The sequence below is a fragment of the Pundamilia nyererei genome, unplaced genomic scaffold (genome assembly GCF_000239375.1).
Source record: "Pundamilia nyererei isolate P.nyererei 1_Seehausen unplaced genomic scaffold, PunNye1.0 scaffold00126, whole genome shotgun sequence".
Lineage (NCBI taxonomy): Eukaryota > Metazoa > Chordata > Actinopteri > Cichliformes > Cichlidae > Pundamilia > Pundamilia nyererei.
Window position 1 is genome coordinate 659881 of NW_005187527.1, and position 19543 is coordinate 679423.

Consider the following 19543-nt stretch of genomic DNA (forward strand, 5'->3'; position numbering starts at 1 on the left):
CTATCTATCTATCTATCTACAGAGGAAACTACTCTGGTCTATAGTGAATGAATAATGGAGAGGACATGTATTTGCATCCTAATAATATTTGCTAAGCGAGTGCTCTGATGTGCTTGGCTGCATTATAAAACATGATTTCTTGGAGTCGAACAAACACAGTACTGTGTTTGGGGAAAAAAATACATAAAGATGCTTAATCACTGGCATTCAAGCTGCCATGACACGGCTTTTAGATATAATGTGTTTTGTTTATGTGTGTTTTTTATTACATTGTGTAGCTTTTATTACAATGGTTTTGTGTACCAGAGAATCTGTCAACATAATAAACACAGAGAACAGTTATTATTGTACATTATTTGTATGTTTACACCACTGTGAGTAGTTCCAGTCCATTAAAAAGCCCATAACTGTTCTCTGCGATAAGCTCACATTTTTAATGTGGTTTTACAGTTGAACCTATGTAAAAAATGTTCTCTTTGACGTGCATGTTTAGCAGATGTGCCACCAGAGGGAACCAGAGTTTACAGTCAGCCTCACCACTCAGTACTAATGAGTCCAGGATTGGGAGCTAGAGGCAAAGCCAGGTTCTCTAGTAAAAACAAACCAGTATCTATCAGGCGGATTCAGTTTTCCAGCAATTCCAGCTGTGTGATTTAATGGGCAGTAATTGGTAAGAAGAACATAAATTGTCTTATCTTGCACTTGCACACCAACCTAACAAAGTGCAGCGCAACCATATAAATGCTAGTAATGTAGTAAGTGGGTGCAGTAATAAAGCTCTGTAGATAGAAAATGAAACACCAGGAGGGCACTTAAACTCAAATTGAAACCAAATGTAAAACCCAAAGTAGCACACTACAGTGTGAGTTTTAAACAAAATACAAAGCATTTAAATATTGTTAGAACAGCACATGTGGATGTGACAGTTATTAACTTTTAAAATGTGGGCACAAAGCAAAGGGAGGCTCATGTGTATATAGAGCACATTAAATAAAGTGGAATATGTAAGATTTCTCTCTCTTTTTAAAAAAACATTTAGTCCCCTTCATAGCATGAGTAATGTGCTCCTTATTGCCTTCATCTTACTTTCTCGACATATTTTTCACAAATCTAGTCCTATATTATTCAGTGGAGGAATATTAAAAAATCTGCAATTTATTATAATTTTGGATAATAGCCCAGAGCCTCAGACAGGTATCAGAGAAATATTGTTGTGTCTTGTGTCTTTCTGCTGAATTAAACTCTGTTAGGGATGATTCCACAGGCTTCAGTTTTACTCTGCCATCAATCTCTGCAATGAGAGAGCTACTAATGATTGATTCGGAAAATCATGAACGTATGATGCTTTCATTTGTTTTGGGGATCATCCTGCAGGCACATTTGTAAAAGGGAAGATGAGGTTTAAGCTTTTTTTGGAGCTGAGCTGTATGTAGAAACAAATGCTTCTAAGTGCTGGAATCTGTATGGCCTCCATGAGGAAACAAAGTATAATCTCATGTTCCTCTTGAAAATCTACTTTTTCCAACTAAAAGCCTTAAGCTTGGTCTTTGGTTTTGGAACCTGTTCACATATTAAGGAAAAGTAGAGTTAAGCCTTTTTGGAGCATGCAGAACATTTAGAAATCACCTCTCCTTCCTTTTACGTAGACGTTTTAGAACATGGAACCTTTACTCATCCAGTTGGTAAATCTCATTGTGCATCTGCAAGCCTCTTTGCAACCCACCTCCACCCTAGCTCCTCCTTTCACACATTTGTGTTTGAATGTTTATATCTGTTTGGTCCGTGTTTGGGTTTTGCTTTTGGTTGATTCAATTCAATTGTTTGTATATAGCGTCAAATCACAACAACAGTTGCCTCAAAGTGCTTTACATTGTAAGATAATGACCCGTTAATAACAGATGCATAACGTCAACAATCAGACTACTCCCTATGAGCAAGCAATTGGCAACGGGAGGAAGGAAAAACTCCCTTTTAACAGGAAGAAACCTCCAGCAGGACCAGGATTATGGAGGGGCAGCCATCTGCAGGGGTTTGGGGTAAGGAGAGGGAGACGTTGTGGGAAATAGTCCGAGTTTATGCTCATGTTTTGTAAAATTATGAATTGATTCCAACAACAACATGAGGAAAAGCTCATTATCACACTGAAATGTTAATAAATTATAGTGGACTGTGCACAGTGTAGAACTGTATGAAGGGGATTAAATTCAGTGCAATCATTACATGCTTGCCTTCAGGCATTGATAAAAGCCTCATGATAAATGTTAAAGCTAAATCAAGTTTTATTCCCTAATACAAACAAGCCATTTTGCTAACAGATTGGCACAATTATTTTATAATAGGAAATTAAAGCAAGTTAAGAAAAATTTGGTTGCAGTATACTGTAACAAGATTATAGTGCTAACTCGGATTATGGTTTTACCAAAATATAGCAGATATAGTGATCTTGTTGCTTATTTAGACTTTTTATTCCCAGAAATGAAGAATAAGCTCATGAAAAATGCAGACTAACTGCACTTTCATGTTGTTGTTGTGGCAGTTTTCTCAGTTTGTGCATTCTCACATAATTTTACCACCTCCTAATATAACGCAGTACCTGCTTGTGGTGCTATTTATTGTTGTGCCTCTGTGACAGCCCACTGTTATCAGGAAATTCTTCAGCAATGAACTCCGGTTCATGTTCGCCCGTGATATTAAATCGCTCGCTATGCACGATGAACATTTTTTTGATTTGTAAGTGTATCTCTGGGTTCGATAAAACATTATTCTACTGGATGCTCCGCTGCTAAATGATATCTGATCTGTGGACCAAACAGCTTTCATAAATTATTTCCTCACATTTAATACTGTTATGGCAGGGGATGTCTCGACACAATTAACTAGAAATGAAGCTGTATTGAATACCAGAATATTTAGCAGTGCGAGATTATTAACACCTCAACCAAACTTCGCCTCAGGAGATCCCCTTGCTTGGAATATTAAGTGGATATGTTTATTTAATACAGATATTTTTTCATTAGATACTTTATGGCATAATTATTTTATCCTGGCTTTCAGGGCAAAAGTAAATTGTTTGTGTTTGTTTTTTTCCTAATTGGAGAATCAGGAATATGATAAAGCATGCATGCCCTGCAGCATGCAGCAGTGCAAAGATGGTTTTAAGCATCCCTAGCCAGAGTTGTCTCTACCGAACTCACAACGCAGGATATGAGATTTATTGGGACTCATTTATCAGAGTTTATTTCTAATTACAGGTGAATGAAGTTACACTTTGAAGCAAACACGGGAATTAGTCCCGGAGTGTCAGCCAGTTAAGTTTACACGACTGAAAGAAGAGGAGGAAATAACAGCATTAACCTGAAATTCAGTAGCTCAGTCTCCTCATTCTGTCTTGCTGTTGAATATAAACTGGGTTCACGTGTTTTTGCTTTGATACGATCCATCAAATCAGTGTCTGTTTGAGTAGCAAACTCAGCAGTACTATAAATATTTGATTTGGCGCTTAATAGCTTCAACACAATGCGTGCTCTCTATAACCCAGAAAGTTTAGTATTTGCAGTGCTTTGACACAATAGCTCATGCACTACTCATCACTTTTCCACATCCTGCTAAATAAATTTATACCCACGTTGATGATTCCTTTTAGGAACAGCCTTCTATATCGATTTCCTCTCAGCATCTTTTTCCTTCTGCTGAACTGTGCTCGTCATATCTCATCCTTTGGACAGTGGCTCCAGCCGTCCTGTATTCTGTCTGCCATTTTATGCCACCCTTGGTCTCTTTTTACTGTTCCTGCTAATGCATGTTCTCCATCGACCTTTGCACTCGAAGCTCAGCTTGACTGGCACTTTGCTGCTGCTGAAAGGATGGTGCATCATAAATCAGATGACAGGCTGGCTGTGCAAAGACAACTCGAGTCCTGCTCTTTGGCCTCACGTGTTGTCCACAGTGAGCCAACAGATAGCCGCGCAGGAGCTAATATTGCAGAGGTACAGAAAGAAGGAGTTCAATGTTATCTCCTGTAGCACGCTGTCTGGATCTTTGTATTACTGTCCACCTGCAGACAATACCTTTGACCTTTCCCTTCACTACAACTAATCATGTGGAATGAATTGGGAGTTTGATAAAGATCTAGTGGTTCTGCTGTAGAGAGAGATGGCTGCCGTTTTGTTGAGAAAATGAATGTCTTTCATTTATAGGCTTATTGCCTCCAAAGGGAATTTCCGACCCATCACTCAACACGTTGCCTTTTCTTTTATTGTGCTTTTGTTTCTTGGAGCTAAATTTCAGCATCCTTTATGATCTGGTTGGTCAAGTATTTGAGCAATTTGTAGGTCTTTCTCCCTTTCTTCCTTATTTGACACCATGCTATGGATAGAATTAGCATTTTTTCATTTTTTTGCATGGAAACACGGTGAAACATGCAATCCACTAAAATGCAAAAGCGTATAACAAGTAAGGTTTGCTTTCTGAATTGGCTCATTACCTTTAAAAGTAAGGGCTTCCTGGGGCATGTTTGTAACTTTCAGAGTTGGTGAATTGGACCGGACAGAACTGATTCAGGTGGGAAAATGGGGGAGGACGAGCCTATGTGTTTACTAGCCATCCAACCTTGAATGATGAGGCATCGCCATAGCACAGCAGATGTAGTTGGTAGCGGAAAACGCATTTCCTGTGAATGTCGCTGAGGCCACACACCCATATTTCAGAAAATAACCAAAAAGCCCGACTCACATACCTGCAGTAGTAAAAAAAGACAAGGTAGATTGATGGTGTCTCCACATACACAGATGTATTTTTGCCACCACCCAACAACTCAGAATGATGATAAAGACAGTTTCTCTTGTTCATGTGCTGCATGTCTAACAGTGCTCAGTACAGCAGTGCACATCATCACGCCACATCGCAGCTCTGCATTTCTTTCTAAATAAAAAGCTCAAACATGTAAAGTACCAAAATACCATCTCTAAAATAGAACAATGTTACTACAGTCATATTACATCAGTTGTTGAGTAATTTAACTTGACATTTACAAAAAGACATAAAACAAACTACAGCCCATAGGAAATGCATCAGATCCCAGAGTATTCATTTCTTGCATTTCCTTTAGGTAGATGTGAGCTTACAGTATTGTGCAAAAACTCTTTTGTCCCCCCCTCCCCCATTTCTTCATATCTTGCTTGGAAAATTGGTGCATCGATTTACTGAAATTTGCAAATTAAACATGGAGATACTATATATAAGTTAAAACAAAGTTGTTCAATTTTTATGAGCTTGAAATTAAATTTTTGGTATGACCACCTCTATTCTACAACATTGTCTGAACCCTCCTATACAAGGTTTCTTGTGGATTCTTTAACTCTTTCTCCTATAAAGACAAGCTTTTATTAGATAAGAGATTTGATAGTCTTCAGGAATAGTTCTCCAGTCTTCTTGAAGGACACTCAAAGCGATTCTTTGGATGTTGGCTGCCTTTTTTTCTGTCAAGATGATCCCACACTGCCTCACTAATGCTGAAGTCCGGGCTCTGGGGAGGTCAATCCATGACTGATAGTGTTCCATTGTGTGTTTTTCTAACCAGGTATGCTTTTACTGCCTTGGCAGTGTGTTTGGAATAATCATCATGCTGAAAAATGAAGATGTTGCCAATCAGGCACTTTCCAGATAGTATTGCATGGTGGATCAAAATCTATGGTACTTTTCTACATTCAAAACCTCATCAATTTTGTCCAACAACACTGACTGAAATAAAGCCAGAAACCACGACAGTGTCTCCACCGTGTTTTACAGATGGCTGCAGACACTCACTGCTGTACTTCTGTCTTGAACTCTTATTGATGCATTGACAACAAAGATCTGTTCCCACTGATTTTCAGTCCAGTTCTTGTGTAATCTGGCATACCTCAGCAATTTTCCATGTATTGCTTTCTTAAGAATGGCTTCTTGACATCCACGCCTCCACTGAAAGAATTTCTAATAAGGCTTCAATGACCTGCAGCTGGATCAAGTGAAGGGCCTGGAGCCTGGAGAACTATTGGTCAAGCACTCTAAAAAAGAAGGCAAAATATAAAGAAATGAGGGGTGGCTCAAGAGTTTTGCATAATACTGTAACATGAAATTCTGTACACTATTCATGCACTTGCTGACTTGTTAAATTCTTGCTGAATATCACATAAATACACATTTATTTGAGTCCTGGATTATACTCAGTAGACAGAATGAATTGTCACTTCCTATGTATAGTCTGAAACAGTCATTTTTGTCTTCCCTACAGTTACAATGTGTATGCAGAGGTTGAAAGGGTTAAATATTGCAAATTCCTATAAATGCATGCATGCGCACGCACCTTGCAGAGTGTGCTTTCTACAAACTAAGTCCTCAATATCAGTCACCCCACAGCACTCCATGGTTGATTGCACAAGCTGCTTCACTGAGGGTTTCCCTGGTTCACGGCTCATAATTGTCTACCCTTTCACAGGCGCTGCCTCTGTAAATATGACAGCCTGATTTTAATGTGCCTTGGAACACATAACCCAAACACTAACGCTGCTCTGCATGCCTGAGCAAATCACTGCAGGTGTCACCTAATTATATCATCCACTTGTTCTCTAAGCTGATCTGTAAACAGCGGGACAATCTCATCTTCGCCTCTTTTCCCATCCACCGATCGGTGTAGCTTTGATTGATGACGGTTACATCGAAGCCAGTTTCTCTGCTGTTGGTCTTGTATTTTCACCAAGGCTCACCGTGTGCTTAAGAAAGATAACACGTGTCCAGTTTTTAATGGGAATTTTGTTCTTGGGGGCCTGTTTTGTATGCATACGCAGTGACTGTGCGGGGAAAAAAAGGGTAAAATCTTTTAAGAAAAAACCTCACATAGGCTACTGTTTAGTTTTAGTCCATTTGGCTGGTGCATAAGTTTCATGTACACAGGAAACACTTTAAGCTCGCGAGACTTTTTCAGTGACCTGTACTGTCGATCCTGTCCTTCGTGTCCACTCTGCCCAGACCAAACGTGATAAGATCCTCCCCTTATGAATACTGAGCATGAAAAGTGACGAGACGTGTGGGCAGCAAGTGAGTGAGAAAAATATGTAATCTGTTCCAAGATCAGTGTCCATCAGTCTACAGCGGCAAATGAACAAAAAGGACTGCATGTTTGTCACTCAGACTTGTCTTGCCTGATCGCAGATAAGAAATTTGGACATGGCAAATCTCCAGACCTGAGTGCAGCTTGACATTTCAGACTTGTTTCTTTTCAAAGATGCTATCTAACAAAGGTTATAGAGGTTGGACAAGGTCTTTGTGAAAGCTCTCAGTGAAGGAATGATGAATGTGGGGATTTGGTTGGTGCAAGCTGTCATCAGGCACATGTCTCTTGTATGGTTCTCAAAAATTAGTAGAAGGAATAACTAGAAACGACCAAATTAAAAGCATTTAATGTGAACTGATTTAGAGAAATTATTGCACACCTCCTTTGTGCCAAACTACAGAACAGGAAATAATAGTATTTTTTTTTTGCCATAGTCTTTCTCAAAAACACACATCCCCTGGCATCTGTGGCTCAACAGAGGGGAAAAAAGGAGACATCTTTAGATGTGCACAGTTTTCAAATGCTCTTTGTCATTAAACATACATTGCTCTGCTAAAGTCTTGAGCTTTATACTTTGTTTCCAAGGAGCTAACTTGGTTTTTAAAGTCAAGCAATAATTCTCCAGGCTTTCTTTTTTAAGTCAGTTGACACTGACCTGTGTATCATTCAAACACAAAAACCTAACTCTAAGGATGGACCAGTGTTGTATCTGCACATAACAGACAACTCAGCAAAGCACCTGCTGCAATAACACAAAGCTTATTGCGTTACATCTGGCCTATCAGCTCTTCCGTCTACTGTTCACGGTGGCCGAGGAAAGCAGGGAGAAAAAGATGAAATTTTCTAGATTACAGAAGAAATGGACTGAAAATCAGTGGTAGCAGGCCTTATGGAGCAGTCTATTGAATTTGGAAATGTTTGGTTTGAACTGCTGTCAGTATGTACAGAGGAGGTCAGCACAGAGGTATAGCAATGAGTGTGTACAGCCATCTGTAAAACACAGTGGGGGCTCTGTTATGGGTTGAAACTCAATTTCAGCCATCACCATGCAATAGTATCTGGAATGCATCTGATTGGCAATGGTCTCATTTTTCAGCATGACAGTGATTCCAAACACACTGCCATTACAGTGATACAGTACCCAGATAAAAAAAATAAAACACAATGGAACCATTTACCATACTATCTGGAAAGCATCTGATTGACAGCAATTTAATTTTTCATCACTCATCCAGCACGGTGGTTAGCACTGTTGCTGCACAGCAAGAAGGTCCTGAGTTCAGTTCCACCATCAGGCCGGGGTCTTTCTGTGTGGAGTTTGCATGTTCTCCCCGTGTTTGCGTGGGTTCCCTCCGGGTACTCCGGCTTCCTCCCACCATCCAGAGACATGCAGTTAGTGGGGATAGATAGGTTAACTGATTAATCCAAATTTCACATAGGTGTGAGCGCGAATGGTTGTCTTGTCTCTGTGTGTTAGCCCTGCGACAGACTGGTGACCTGTTCAGGGTGTACCCCGCCTCTCGTCCGACAGCTGGGATAGGCTCCAGCGCCCCCCGCGACCCTGAGAAGGATGAGCGGAAGCGAATGGATGAGGGTAGATGGATCACTCATCCTAAACACACTGCCAGTGCAGTAAAAGCATACCTGAATAGAAAAACCACACAGTGGAACCCTATCAGTCATGGATTGGCCTCCCCAACATTATTAAAGTAGTGTTGGATCATCTTGACAGAGAACAGAATCAAAGGCAGCCAACATCCAAAGAGGAACTTTAAATGTCATTCAAGAAGCCTGGAGAGCTATTCCTGAAGATGACTTAAAGAAATGACAAGGAAGCTTGTTGAGAATAAAGGTGGTCAAATGTGAATTACTATTAATATATGATACCAAATATGGACTTTCAAGTTCGTTAGGAAAGTACAAATTCTGTTTTGGCCTTGTATTGTATTCCCATGTATGTTTGCAATAAATTTCCCCGCCTATTTCCAATTTTTGTAGGAAAGCAGAAAGAAATGAGGGTTGGGTCGAGACTTTTAAATAGTCCCGATGACATTAATAGAAAGCCTTTCACGTTACAGCTGAAAGGCTTCTTATTCCTTGTGATAATTTCATATTTTTATGTCTGATTGAGGCAGCTGGCATCTTTATTGGTCTTTAATGTAATATTCCTTGAATAACATTTCAGTGCTCTCAAACAGGTTATTGAATCATTAGTGTTGTGAGCAGCTCTATAGAGCCTCATTCAGGGAGCTGTGTTTTACCCCCAGGCCTTTGTTTCAAATGATAGAAGTGTCAGCTTTCCACAGCTTCCATTTTCTTCTCCAATATCGAAATAAAATGATTTTGTAATCTCAGTCTCGCGAAGATAAATATTCTTGTCAGGTCTATAAACGCAGAATTTTCAGGTTTTCTATCTGTCAGACCTGCCATCCTGTAATAGTTTTTAGAGTGGTGATTGTCCAGAATTTGTGTGACATTAATTGAGCAAGATGTGGAGTGTAATATTTATCTGTCAGCACCATTGATAGAATCATGGCTTAGATGATAGCTGAGTGAATGCTTACTGCCACAAAATCCCCACTCCTACTTTTCTCACTTGTCTCACCTCCGCCCTCACAGCTTTAGTAATTTATGGTTTTAAGATGGTATCTGTATGCTGGAGAGAAGTTATGATTGGACAGTTATTCCTACTTGTTTCATCAACTATTGGTCTTCTGGGAAGTGTTTGGCAAGCCAAGCCATGATTTTGGGAAAGGGGGATAGTGAAGCCTCTGTTGGCCCGCTGAATGCCTTGTGATGTGGCTGTGGCTTCACTGAGGCAGTGCCAGTGCCCACATGTTGGCAGCTCTGCTGTGAGTTGTCAGGAGACACTGAAGAACTAAACTTTTAGGTTAGTTGATTTTTCATAAATTGTATGTGAAAGCTGAGCAATACTGATACCAATACAATCTGATCTGAACCTGTAATTCTTCCTCATAAACGTGTATTGTTGACTTTGATTGGCTTAATATGCTAAACTAACATTGGAAATATGTTGATACTGCCTTTGACCTCAAGGAGACATTAAAGTGATTGTTGGTGCATTTTTACGGAAAACTGGAATGATGTTACCGAGAATGGAAACTTTTACCAAAACTATGAAATATCAGGACTATGTTACACTGTCGTACAAAACAGCTGCAGCCTGATGTGTCCCCTTCCAGAAGTGTAACTATGCATCATAGTAATGAATGATGAGAATATCCAATTCCACCACATCCCAAAGGTGCTTTATTAGACTGAGACTGGTTACTCAGTCTAATAAAATGGCTCTGAACTAAAACAGTGAACTCATTGTCGTGTTTAAGAAACCAGTTTGAGATGATTTGTGAGAACTTTGTGAGATGAAGCATTATCCTGCTGCGAGCAGTTATCAGAAGATGGGTAGACTGTAGTCATAAAGGGATGGATATGGTCAACAACAACACTCAGGTAGGCTGTGGGGTTTAGTTGGCACCGAGGAACCCAAATGTGCTGAGAAAATATCGCCCCGCACCATGAGGTTGCCTTCCTATCAGCGTGAAGCAGTCTGGCCATTCTCCTCTAACCTCTGGCACCAACAAGGCTTTTAGAGCCAGGAACTTCCACACACAGAATATTTTCTCCTTTTTGGGCCACTTCTGAAAAACAAATAGACAAACAATGAGGTGGTTTTGTGAGAAAATCCCATTAGAATCCCATTCTGAAATACTCAGACCAGCCAGTCTGACACCAACAACCATGCCACATTCAGAATCTCTTAAATTCTGATGCTCAGAATTGGCTCAGTTTGAATTTCAGGGGGTCAGCTTGACCGTGTCTAAATGCCTAAATTCATTGAGTTGTTGTCATTCATTTTTGTTTGTGTGTGTGTGTATATATCGTATTTTGCCCTTGTACACTACACAAATGCAGTTTTCAAAGCACTGACAATGTGTATACTTCGAAAATGTGCATTTCAGTGAAATTAACTTCTCCTCATAATTTAATGAGCTCCAAATCCAAAAAGAGCTGTTCAGAGCAATGAAAGTCAACCAGAACAAAAGTATGAATGCAAACAATGACGTTGCTCACTGATGTGGGGGATTTAACGTGGGGATTTAGTATAGCTGAGAGATTCTGTGGAGTCGGATCATTGGAGGTTTTTCAGCTTAAACCAACATAAACAGTTGGTATGAAAATACCACTTAAAAGACTGGACTAACTGGTCTGCTATCCTCTCACCTGTGATTTGGACACAACAAATTCAGAGTAAAAATATATGTATAGATTGTAGACTATGGGATAAACTGCTGGCATCTAGATCTGACAACAACAGTTATTTTATCTGCTATAATCTAAGCTGTGTAGTGCAATAATGGCATCTGACTGTTCTTTTAGTGTCTGTAATAGATGGATTTAAGTAAAACACAGATAAAAGCAATGATTGAATATGTTACTTAGGAAAAAAAATCTTCCTTTTAAAAAAAAAAAAGCTGATCCAGACACAGAGCAACTGAGATATTTGCAGTCATTAAATGTTGGGAAAAGAAAAGTAGACTCTTTTGCACGAGGTAATTATAATTATAATACATGCTGTATTATACTGCCTAAAGATGCACTTTTTGCTCTAACTCAGTTTTCAGAACAGCGCACCCAAAATACAAATATACAAATAAATACACATTTTTAAAATTATTGCATACAAAATAATCCTTGAGTTCAGTCCTCATCAAATGTCTCACTTTGCAAGGACAAGTCTCCCATACCAACGACTTTTTAAAAATGCTCTGGGCTATTCAGGTTAAGCAGGATGTCTGCTGAATATTATTTTCTTTTTCAAATAGCATCATGCTAAATTATTCAGAGAATTAAAAAAAAAAACATGGAATTACATCTCCTACTTTCCATTCTGTGTTGCTGAAGAAAAAGCAGCGGCAGATGGACCGCATGTAAATGGATGAGTGCGCGTTTTTCCATCACTGGAAAAGAGCACTGCGTCACACTGGATATTTATCATAGAGCAATTGAGTAAGCGGTGAGACGCGGTTTCTTTCACAGTGCCAAAATAATATCCTGTTGTGATGATTGTAATCAAGTTGGCTTTGTGCATTTACATCAGTGATATATGGCGGACTTTACTCTAAATTGATTCACAGCTTACACGGCAGAGGGACATTCTGAGTCAAAATAATCAAGTAGAGTGCAGTGAAATTGTGTTTGCAGTCGCAAATAACTCACAGAAACGCACAAGCTTTCAATGTGGCTTTTCTACTTGTTCTGAACTTGTAGTTATTGGAGTTAAAGCATTGATTTCCTGAAACATGAAAGCTTATTATTTTCAAAATAAAATGGGAGTAATTTTCTTTCTTTGGTTAAAACAGGATAAATATTGAATGCTGTGCTGTATGATAATTACAGTCTGCACAGGACCAGTAGATGGTGGTGTCTTCACTCATTTGCTCCAAACGCTGACTGCATGCACCAGCCTCTCTCTTGGACACACACGGTCTCTGTCGCTCTAGTTTTCTTTATCGGCTCGCCACATCTCATCGCAATCAAATGTGATTCAAAAACAAGCGATTAAGTTAAATAAAGTTGTGCGATTTGTTGCTTTCTTTACTCCTGAAGTAGGTGATTATCTAGTGAACGCTATCAGCTTTTTCTCTTTTTCCTTCCTTTTGAACCACGAGATATTTATTTTGTCTTGCCTTGCTAAAAAGTTAGTTTGATCTCTCTGTACGGCTTTTTGTAATTTAATTTTTTTTTTGCCTCCCATCTCCAAGATCAGTCTTCCCTATAACCACAGAATTATGCCGTTTTCTTGATTTAATGGTATAATTATCCAGCAGACAGAATTCAGTTACGCTTGCTGTGCCGCTCCTGTGATTAAAGTTAATTTGAACATGTGTAGCTCCCGCTCGGTTGTGCGCCTTCTAGGACCACACCTCCCCACAGCCTCCGTCCCATCTCCCCTCCCTCACTCATATCCGTCCCCTTTCCTGCTCCCTCCCTTACATTGCAGCGAGGCAGTCGGTGCGCCTGAAAGAGTGAGCGAGAGCTCCAAACTGTCAGAGAACAGCAGAGTTTGCTCTCCCGGCTTTCAAGGGTCTCCTCGTTTGTGAGGGAAGGAAATGAAGAGGAAGAGGATCGTCCTGAATTCTCAGTGACTTCTCGAAATCAGAAACATCCTTAATGACTTCAGGCTTCTCGCAAACCTGAGGACAAGTCTTGCTGATTGTTAATCTCCAATTTTAACCTTACCCAGAGTGGATTTAGAGAACAAGCGAGCAGAAGGCGGGTGCCAGGGGGCGCCCGGCCCGTGCGCTTGGGCCGGCGTAGCGCTGGAGTTGGTGCAGGGGAACTGGAGTGCGGGGCCAGGTGGGAATGGTGGTCCTGGTCCCGGCGGCGGCCCGGAAGTAGAAGAAGCTGGCTCGGGCTCCGGGTTCGGGTCCGGGTATGGCGGTGGGGAGTGGGCAGAAGGGGGAGTGATGCTGAACGCGATCTGGGAAACTGAGGGGCTACAGACGGTGGGCATCGTGGTGTTGGTGTTTGCCTCCATCAAGCTCCTGCACCTTCTGGGGCTCATCAGCTTCTCAGAGGGTAAGACACTGATTTGAAGGTTGTTGGGGTGGTGGAGGGAGGTGGAAGGAGGTGGAGGTTGGCAGACACAACAAGTTAAAGCTTGCTCACTGATAGACTATAATAAGCCTTGCTGATGTATTTTCAATCAGTCTCACCTTTTCAGCTTTCCACGTCTGCTCCCTCGACTCATTAGATTCACTCTCAGTTTGCTCGAAGTTCTCTGAAACTTTCTAAGACTGCAATTTGAAAAGTTTTGAAGTTAACTGAGGTAATCGTTATGCCAAAACAGGAGTGGGAAGCACAAAAAGACGGTCTAATTAATGCGTAGCAAAGGAAATGTCACAGAAGTATGCGTGAGCTTGTGATGAGATCGAGGAATGTCTTGAGCTGCAAAACGGTGTCACTTCTGAAGGATCAAAACATTTGAGAGGCAAGAGAATTTCTGTATTTCAGACCTTAGAAGCCTCTGTTGTTTTCTTGTGCATGCATTTCACTTTGCTCTTGAGGAAAACTGAGCGGGGAAGTTCGGCAAGCGCACAATGAGAAAAGAAAGCGTTCAGTTTAGACCTACTGAAGCTGTCTCGTTAAATAAAGTCGAGCACTAGGGTAAGCACTTCAAACCGAAGAACAGCACACGCTGCTCAGTAAATACACCTTAACCTGTAATTAGAATAATCAATCAAAGGTGGGTGCATATTCAGAGGGGCAGCACGTAAATAGAGAGGCGATAATGTGCTTTAGTCAGTAGCAGGAAAAAGCCGACCTGACCCGACCTGAGACGAGTGTTTAGATGGACGTGTTAGCGTCTGTTGACTGTCTCTGGCTGTGCTGTTTCAAAAGCACCTGGGAGTTGGGTTTTCATTTGGGTTGGGGGGATGGTGAACCTCACGCCCGACGTAACAGTTTACATGCCTCGCTAAACACTGGCGACTCAGATTTCCCCTCGCTCTGCATCTCCAAACGCAGCTGACATGATATTGATTATCGGCGACGGTGAGATTATACAGATGTCAGGGCTGGCATGTCGGGTGCCGTTTGCCTGTTGATGTGATTTATATTCCACGGAGCCGTCTCAGAGCCTGATTACTTACAGAATGCCTGCGCCGGCGGTGCCCGACAGGCTGTCAATACAGATATCGATGTTTTGCTTGTGTTTGCAGTCGTTTTCAGGACGAGGGAATGGTAAAAAGATATTGGGAGAGGGGCTGAAAATGCACGCGAAATGCTTTTCATTAGGCAAATAGGTTTTCAAATGAGAGACCACAAATCTTTTTGTAATCATATCAACACTGGCAAACGCAAGCTGTGTGTAGTCTTAAAATCTCCCACGATGCATGCGGGGCTAGAAAGAAGTTAAATTTTGTAATTAAGCCCATACAGAAGCAAATAAATCATCAAAACTCGAGGTGCAACTAAGAATTACTTTTTAGTTTTATTCCTTTCTTGATTGCTCAATTAGTAAAGGTCCTTTTTTCATTTCACAGATCCCATGTTGACATAAATTGCTCTTTCCATCTAAAGATCTTGTTAGTAAGCAAGCTAAAAGCCAATAAAGGCCTGAGTATATTTAGTCAACAGCACATTATTCCACAGTTTCTGTTTCCCTGTAACTGCTTCTATAGCGCAGATATCTTAATGTGTAAATAGGAGAACTTTGCACTGTGTTAGATGGCATCTTTTATAGAGACAGACCAGTTGTGTTCCCTGTTTCCACTGCTCTGTTAAACAAAGCTAAATGTCATGAAGCGAGGTTTGAATTAAACACAAACTGATCATCTCAACCAGGATTCAGCAGGACAGACAACAAGCATGTTTCCAAATGGTTTAAGGGTATTCTGCACATTTGTAAGTTTCTTGCAGAAAGAGGAGCTAATAATGAGTGGAAACAGGTTTTCTGAATATGTTTTTTCTGCATTTTCAAAACTCAGAAAACAACTTTAAGGTCATTCAGTCAGCGTTCATATTTTCAAGTCAGCAGGGGCGGAAAAAACTAAAAGAACTGCATTTTAGAAAGGCCAAGCTAAGATCAGGATTCAGGGCTTGTGCTTGCAAATATCTGAGTTGACAGTCTTAACCGCCGAGCATCTGCGTAGCTTCACTTGTATATAAACCTCACAGTTGTATAGATTTACCTTTGTAGCAGCTGTCACGTTCTGCAATAACTAAAATAGTTTGTTTTTGCCCCTTTTATTTTTGAAGAAACCTCCAGGGACAGAGGTTCACTGAAAGCGCACGGTCTGCTTAACATTCATACAGTCAGACACGTTCACAGCTGGGAGCTGCCCAGTACGATCACATCCCTCTACTGCCGGCCACCTGAGCTGCTCCGCTGGGGCTTCTGCAGGATAAAGGTCTTTCTTTCAAAAGCCTGTGTGGGGTAAATGTTGAGGGAGTTTCTCAGCTGCACGACAGATTTAAACTGGCAACGTTCCAGTCACGGGAGTTATCTCGAGCCGAGAGCACGCTCTGGATGTGTCCCAGCACTGCTCCGCTCTTTACTGTAAAGAGTCAGCTGGCAGCAAGTAAGAAACTGTACCCTTTGTAAAAAATCAAGTCTGACCTCCTGGGATTGATTATTTCAACTTCACAGACTGTAAGGACCTCAGACCCTGAGAAATAGTTTATTAACAGCCTCTCCCTGCTCCTGGCATGGTTTCACGTTGGAGAAATATAACAGGACTATTGCATCAGACCGTGCACAATCACCAGAGCATTCACTGTGAATAAAAGTAAGGTCTGGCAAGCTGCACAAAAGTCACTTGCTTCAGTTTAATTGTGAATGCAGCAGAACTGATGCATGTGTGCTTGTATTGTTGCCATTGAGCAGAATGGCAGCGCAGCTGGCAAGTGTTTGCCCAACTCGGCTAGCGAAATAATGTAATGACCACTTTTATTATGTGTTGTTTGCTTGTTTTTTGCTGAATAATCAACCACCAAGCCTTCTCCTCCTCCTTGCAGAATAGCGAATAACAATGTAGATTCTTACACTTGCTTATTCACAAACATATCCAGATCCTTCTCACACGTATGTACATTTCTACTTACATAATGCAGTATTGCAAACTGCTGAGTAAAGACTCAAGCCTCAAGGTGCAGGCTAATCAGTATGTCACGAAATGATGAATTATTCTCTGGTTCAGCTGTACACAGCAACACCCCCGACCGTAACCCCGTAGCCCTGCAAACACGCACACACTGCACGCAATTACAGCATTACCAGAACGGTGATGGAACGCTGTGTCAATTTGGACCTGCCATTTGTTATTACCGGCTCAGAGGACAGAGCATCTCAGCACCGACATTCATCTAACAATGTTCTTATGTTCTGTGTGACCTTGATTGGATTTTCAAAGGCGGGCAAATAAAAAGAATTTGTGTCAGCAAATGACCAGTACCCTTTTTTGTTCCCTATTGCCTGTTTTTATTTATTTATATAAAGTGCTAATGAGCATGTTGGCTCGATTTGTTGGTACATAAGTGACAGGACTCTTATGTACCAACAAATTATGCTTGTAGGTGATGCAGACAAAAACTCCAGTAAAATCAAGCCAAGATAATAGAGCCAGACATAATAATCACCTGCAATTAACTGGACCGTCATCATAGCCATTCTTATGGTTTCAGTCAGTTTGGACACTTGTACTATCGTGTAGTACGTTACAGCTTACTTCTGCATGCATTTTCACAGGACCGTGTGAGATCAAAGGTGAAGGGGTAAAGCTGTAAAGCGTGTCAGGCACCTACTTAAAATAACATTTGACGCAGTCTGCGATTTTTTTTTTTTTACCTACAGTGGCTGAAATAAATCTACGACTTTTAGCGCGCTACAGCTAACTAGCATCGCTGGTTTTGGTGTACCCTCTTTCTAGCAGCTAAAAATTGCTTTATTGTCCCTTCCTTTGCCTGAAATGGGGATAAAAGGAAGCAAGAATTGAGTGCTTCTCAGTTAACTTTTTAACTGAAAGCACAGCATTGAGATACACTTAGTGACACGCTTGTACACATAGAATAGTGGGTGTTAGTATGGCGGTACCTAATCTGAAACACATCATGTTGTTCATTACTTTGTTGATAATCACATATCTCATGGATGGTTTGAAGAATGATCGACGAAGGTCCTGGTTTCCATATTCTCCCTGTGTCAGTGTGTGTTTTTGCTGGGTACTCTGATTGCCTCCCACAGTCCAAAGACATGATGGATTCTAAATGGTAAGGCAAAATTCTAAATTGCCTGTAGGTGTGAGTGGTTGTCTGTCTCCATTCAGTTAAATTCAGTTAAATTCAGCTCAATTTATTTAAATAGTGGCAAATCACAACAACACTCAAGGCAAATTGAAAGGTAAAGACCCTACAATAATACAGAGAAAACACCAACAATCAGGCGATCCCCTTTGAGCAAGCTTTCGGCAGTGGGAAGGAAAAACTCCCTTTTAACAGGAAGAAACCTCTGATAGAACCAGGCTCAGGGATGGATCACATCTACTGCCACCATTTGGGCTGAGGGGAGGAAGACGGGAGAAAAGACACTATGCGTTAGTTCTGCAAACAGATTGGCAACCTGTGTGGGGGTGTACCCCTCCTCTCCTCCTGTGACAGGTGGGATAGGCTTCAGCAACCCTGAATTGGAAAAGGGGGAAGAAAATGGATGCACAGTCACATGGATGAAGCCAATTGAAGCACCACCAGTTGGTTTACATTTCAATATCTCTACAGATACTGCATTAATTGTCTTTAGACAATTTTTATGTCCTGCTGTCCATTTCCACTGCTTTAGGTTGTGAACACCTTTTGTTAAACATAACTAACACATTTTAGATCAATGTGCTAAGTTAAGAAGATGAGCATGCTGATAGCGCAAATATAGTTAGAGCTCATTGTGACACCGCTTTTGTTTCAGATTTCTTTGATTGGGTGTTAAGGATCAACCAAGCTTTGCTGAGTGTTATAATCGTGCTCAGCTAATGTTAATAAGCAGCAAGATGTCTAAAGCCTGCTGCGTAAAAATCTTTGGAACCCACAGCTGGTGAATTTTTATCATCCAAAATTATGAGTGACCTTTCTGTTGCTGTTTGGTGGCATTTATTTATGATCAAGCTGTTCTGACATGCTTGTCATTGATAATCACATCATCTCGGCATGAAGCTGGCCATACAGTAGGACAGGGGTAGGCAACCTTTCTGATGGCGAGTGCCATTTAAAATTTCCTCAGAAGTCAATGTGCCATATGATTGCATTAGCAATAAATTTAATAACGCTCTTTATTAACAGTTACACACTATATAGAACCACTTTATAGAATTATATTTGTTCGCAGATGTTGGCAGCTATCAGCGAATAGTTATCAGCAATTTTGAAACAAAAAAAGACACTTTTTATCCATAACAGCAAATACAGAAAATACAGAAAATACAAATGCTATTGGTGGTCTCCTCACAACAATGATAAGAAAAATAAACTATGTTAATGTGTGTTAATGTGATCTCTGGTCTCCCACTCAGAGACACAGGTCTCCAAGTGTCCAGCATTCAGACGGCCACCTGAGGACACTCATGTGAGAGAAAACCTGCTCACACAGATAAGTAGAGCCAAATACTGTCAATAAGGCCTTTGCAATGTTCTGAAGACAGTTAAAATTGTCAGGTATTGATGTCCAGCAGGTGAAAATGCAGCTCCATGAACACGCACAGCTATGGATTCCAGCTACTTCGATGCTATATGTATGATTTCTATACATTTTACGTCAGATAAAAACTTTGGTTGTAAGCTTCAGATAATTATTTAATAAAAGCTGGACATTTTAAATGAGAATAAGGAAGTATTTCTTTGTGCCCTCCTTTTCCCTGTTAATGCCCTACCTGCCCCCCCTGGCAA

At 40.7% G+C, this 19543-nt stretch overlaps 1 protein-coding gene across 4 annotated transcripts in view; it reads left to right on the forward strand.

Moving 5' to 3' along the window:
• The window catches only part of kcnip4a (potassium voltage-gated channel interacting protein 4a), a 149068-nt gene that overhangs the window by 100307 nt on the left and 29218 nt on the right, over window positions 1-19543 (forward strand). Inside the window, exon 1 of one of the 4 annotated variants that reach the window (XM_005742997.1) lies at window positions 13123-13690. The exons of the other annotated variants lie outside the window; for them this stretch is intronic. Coding sequence (XP_005743054.1) covers window positions 13579-13690 — 112 coding nt within the window. The 5' untranslated portion in view covers window positions 13123-13578. Of the gene's footprint in view, window positions 1-13122; window positions 13691-19543 lie in introns of those variants that run through there. 4 annotated transcript variants of the gene reach the window in all.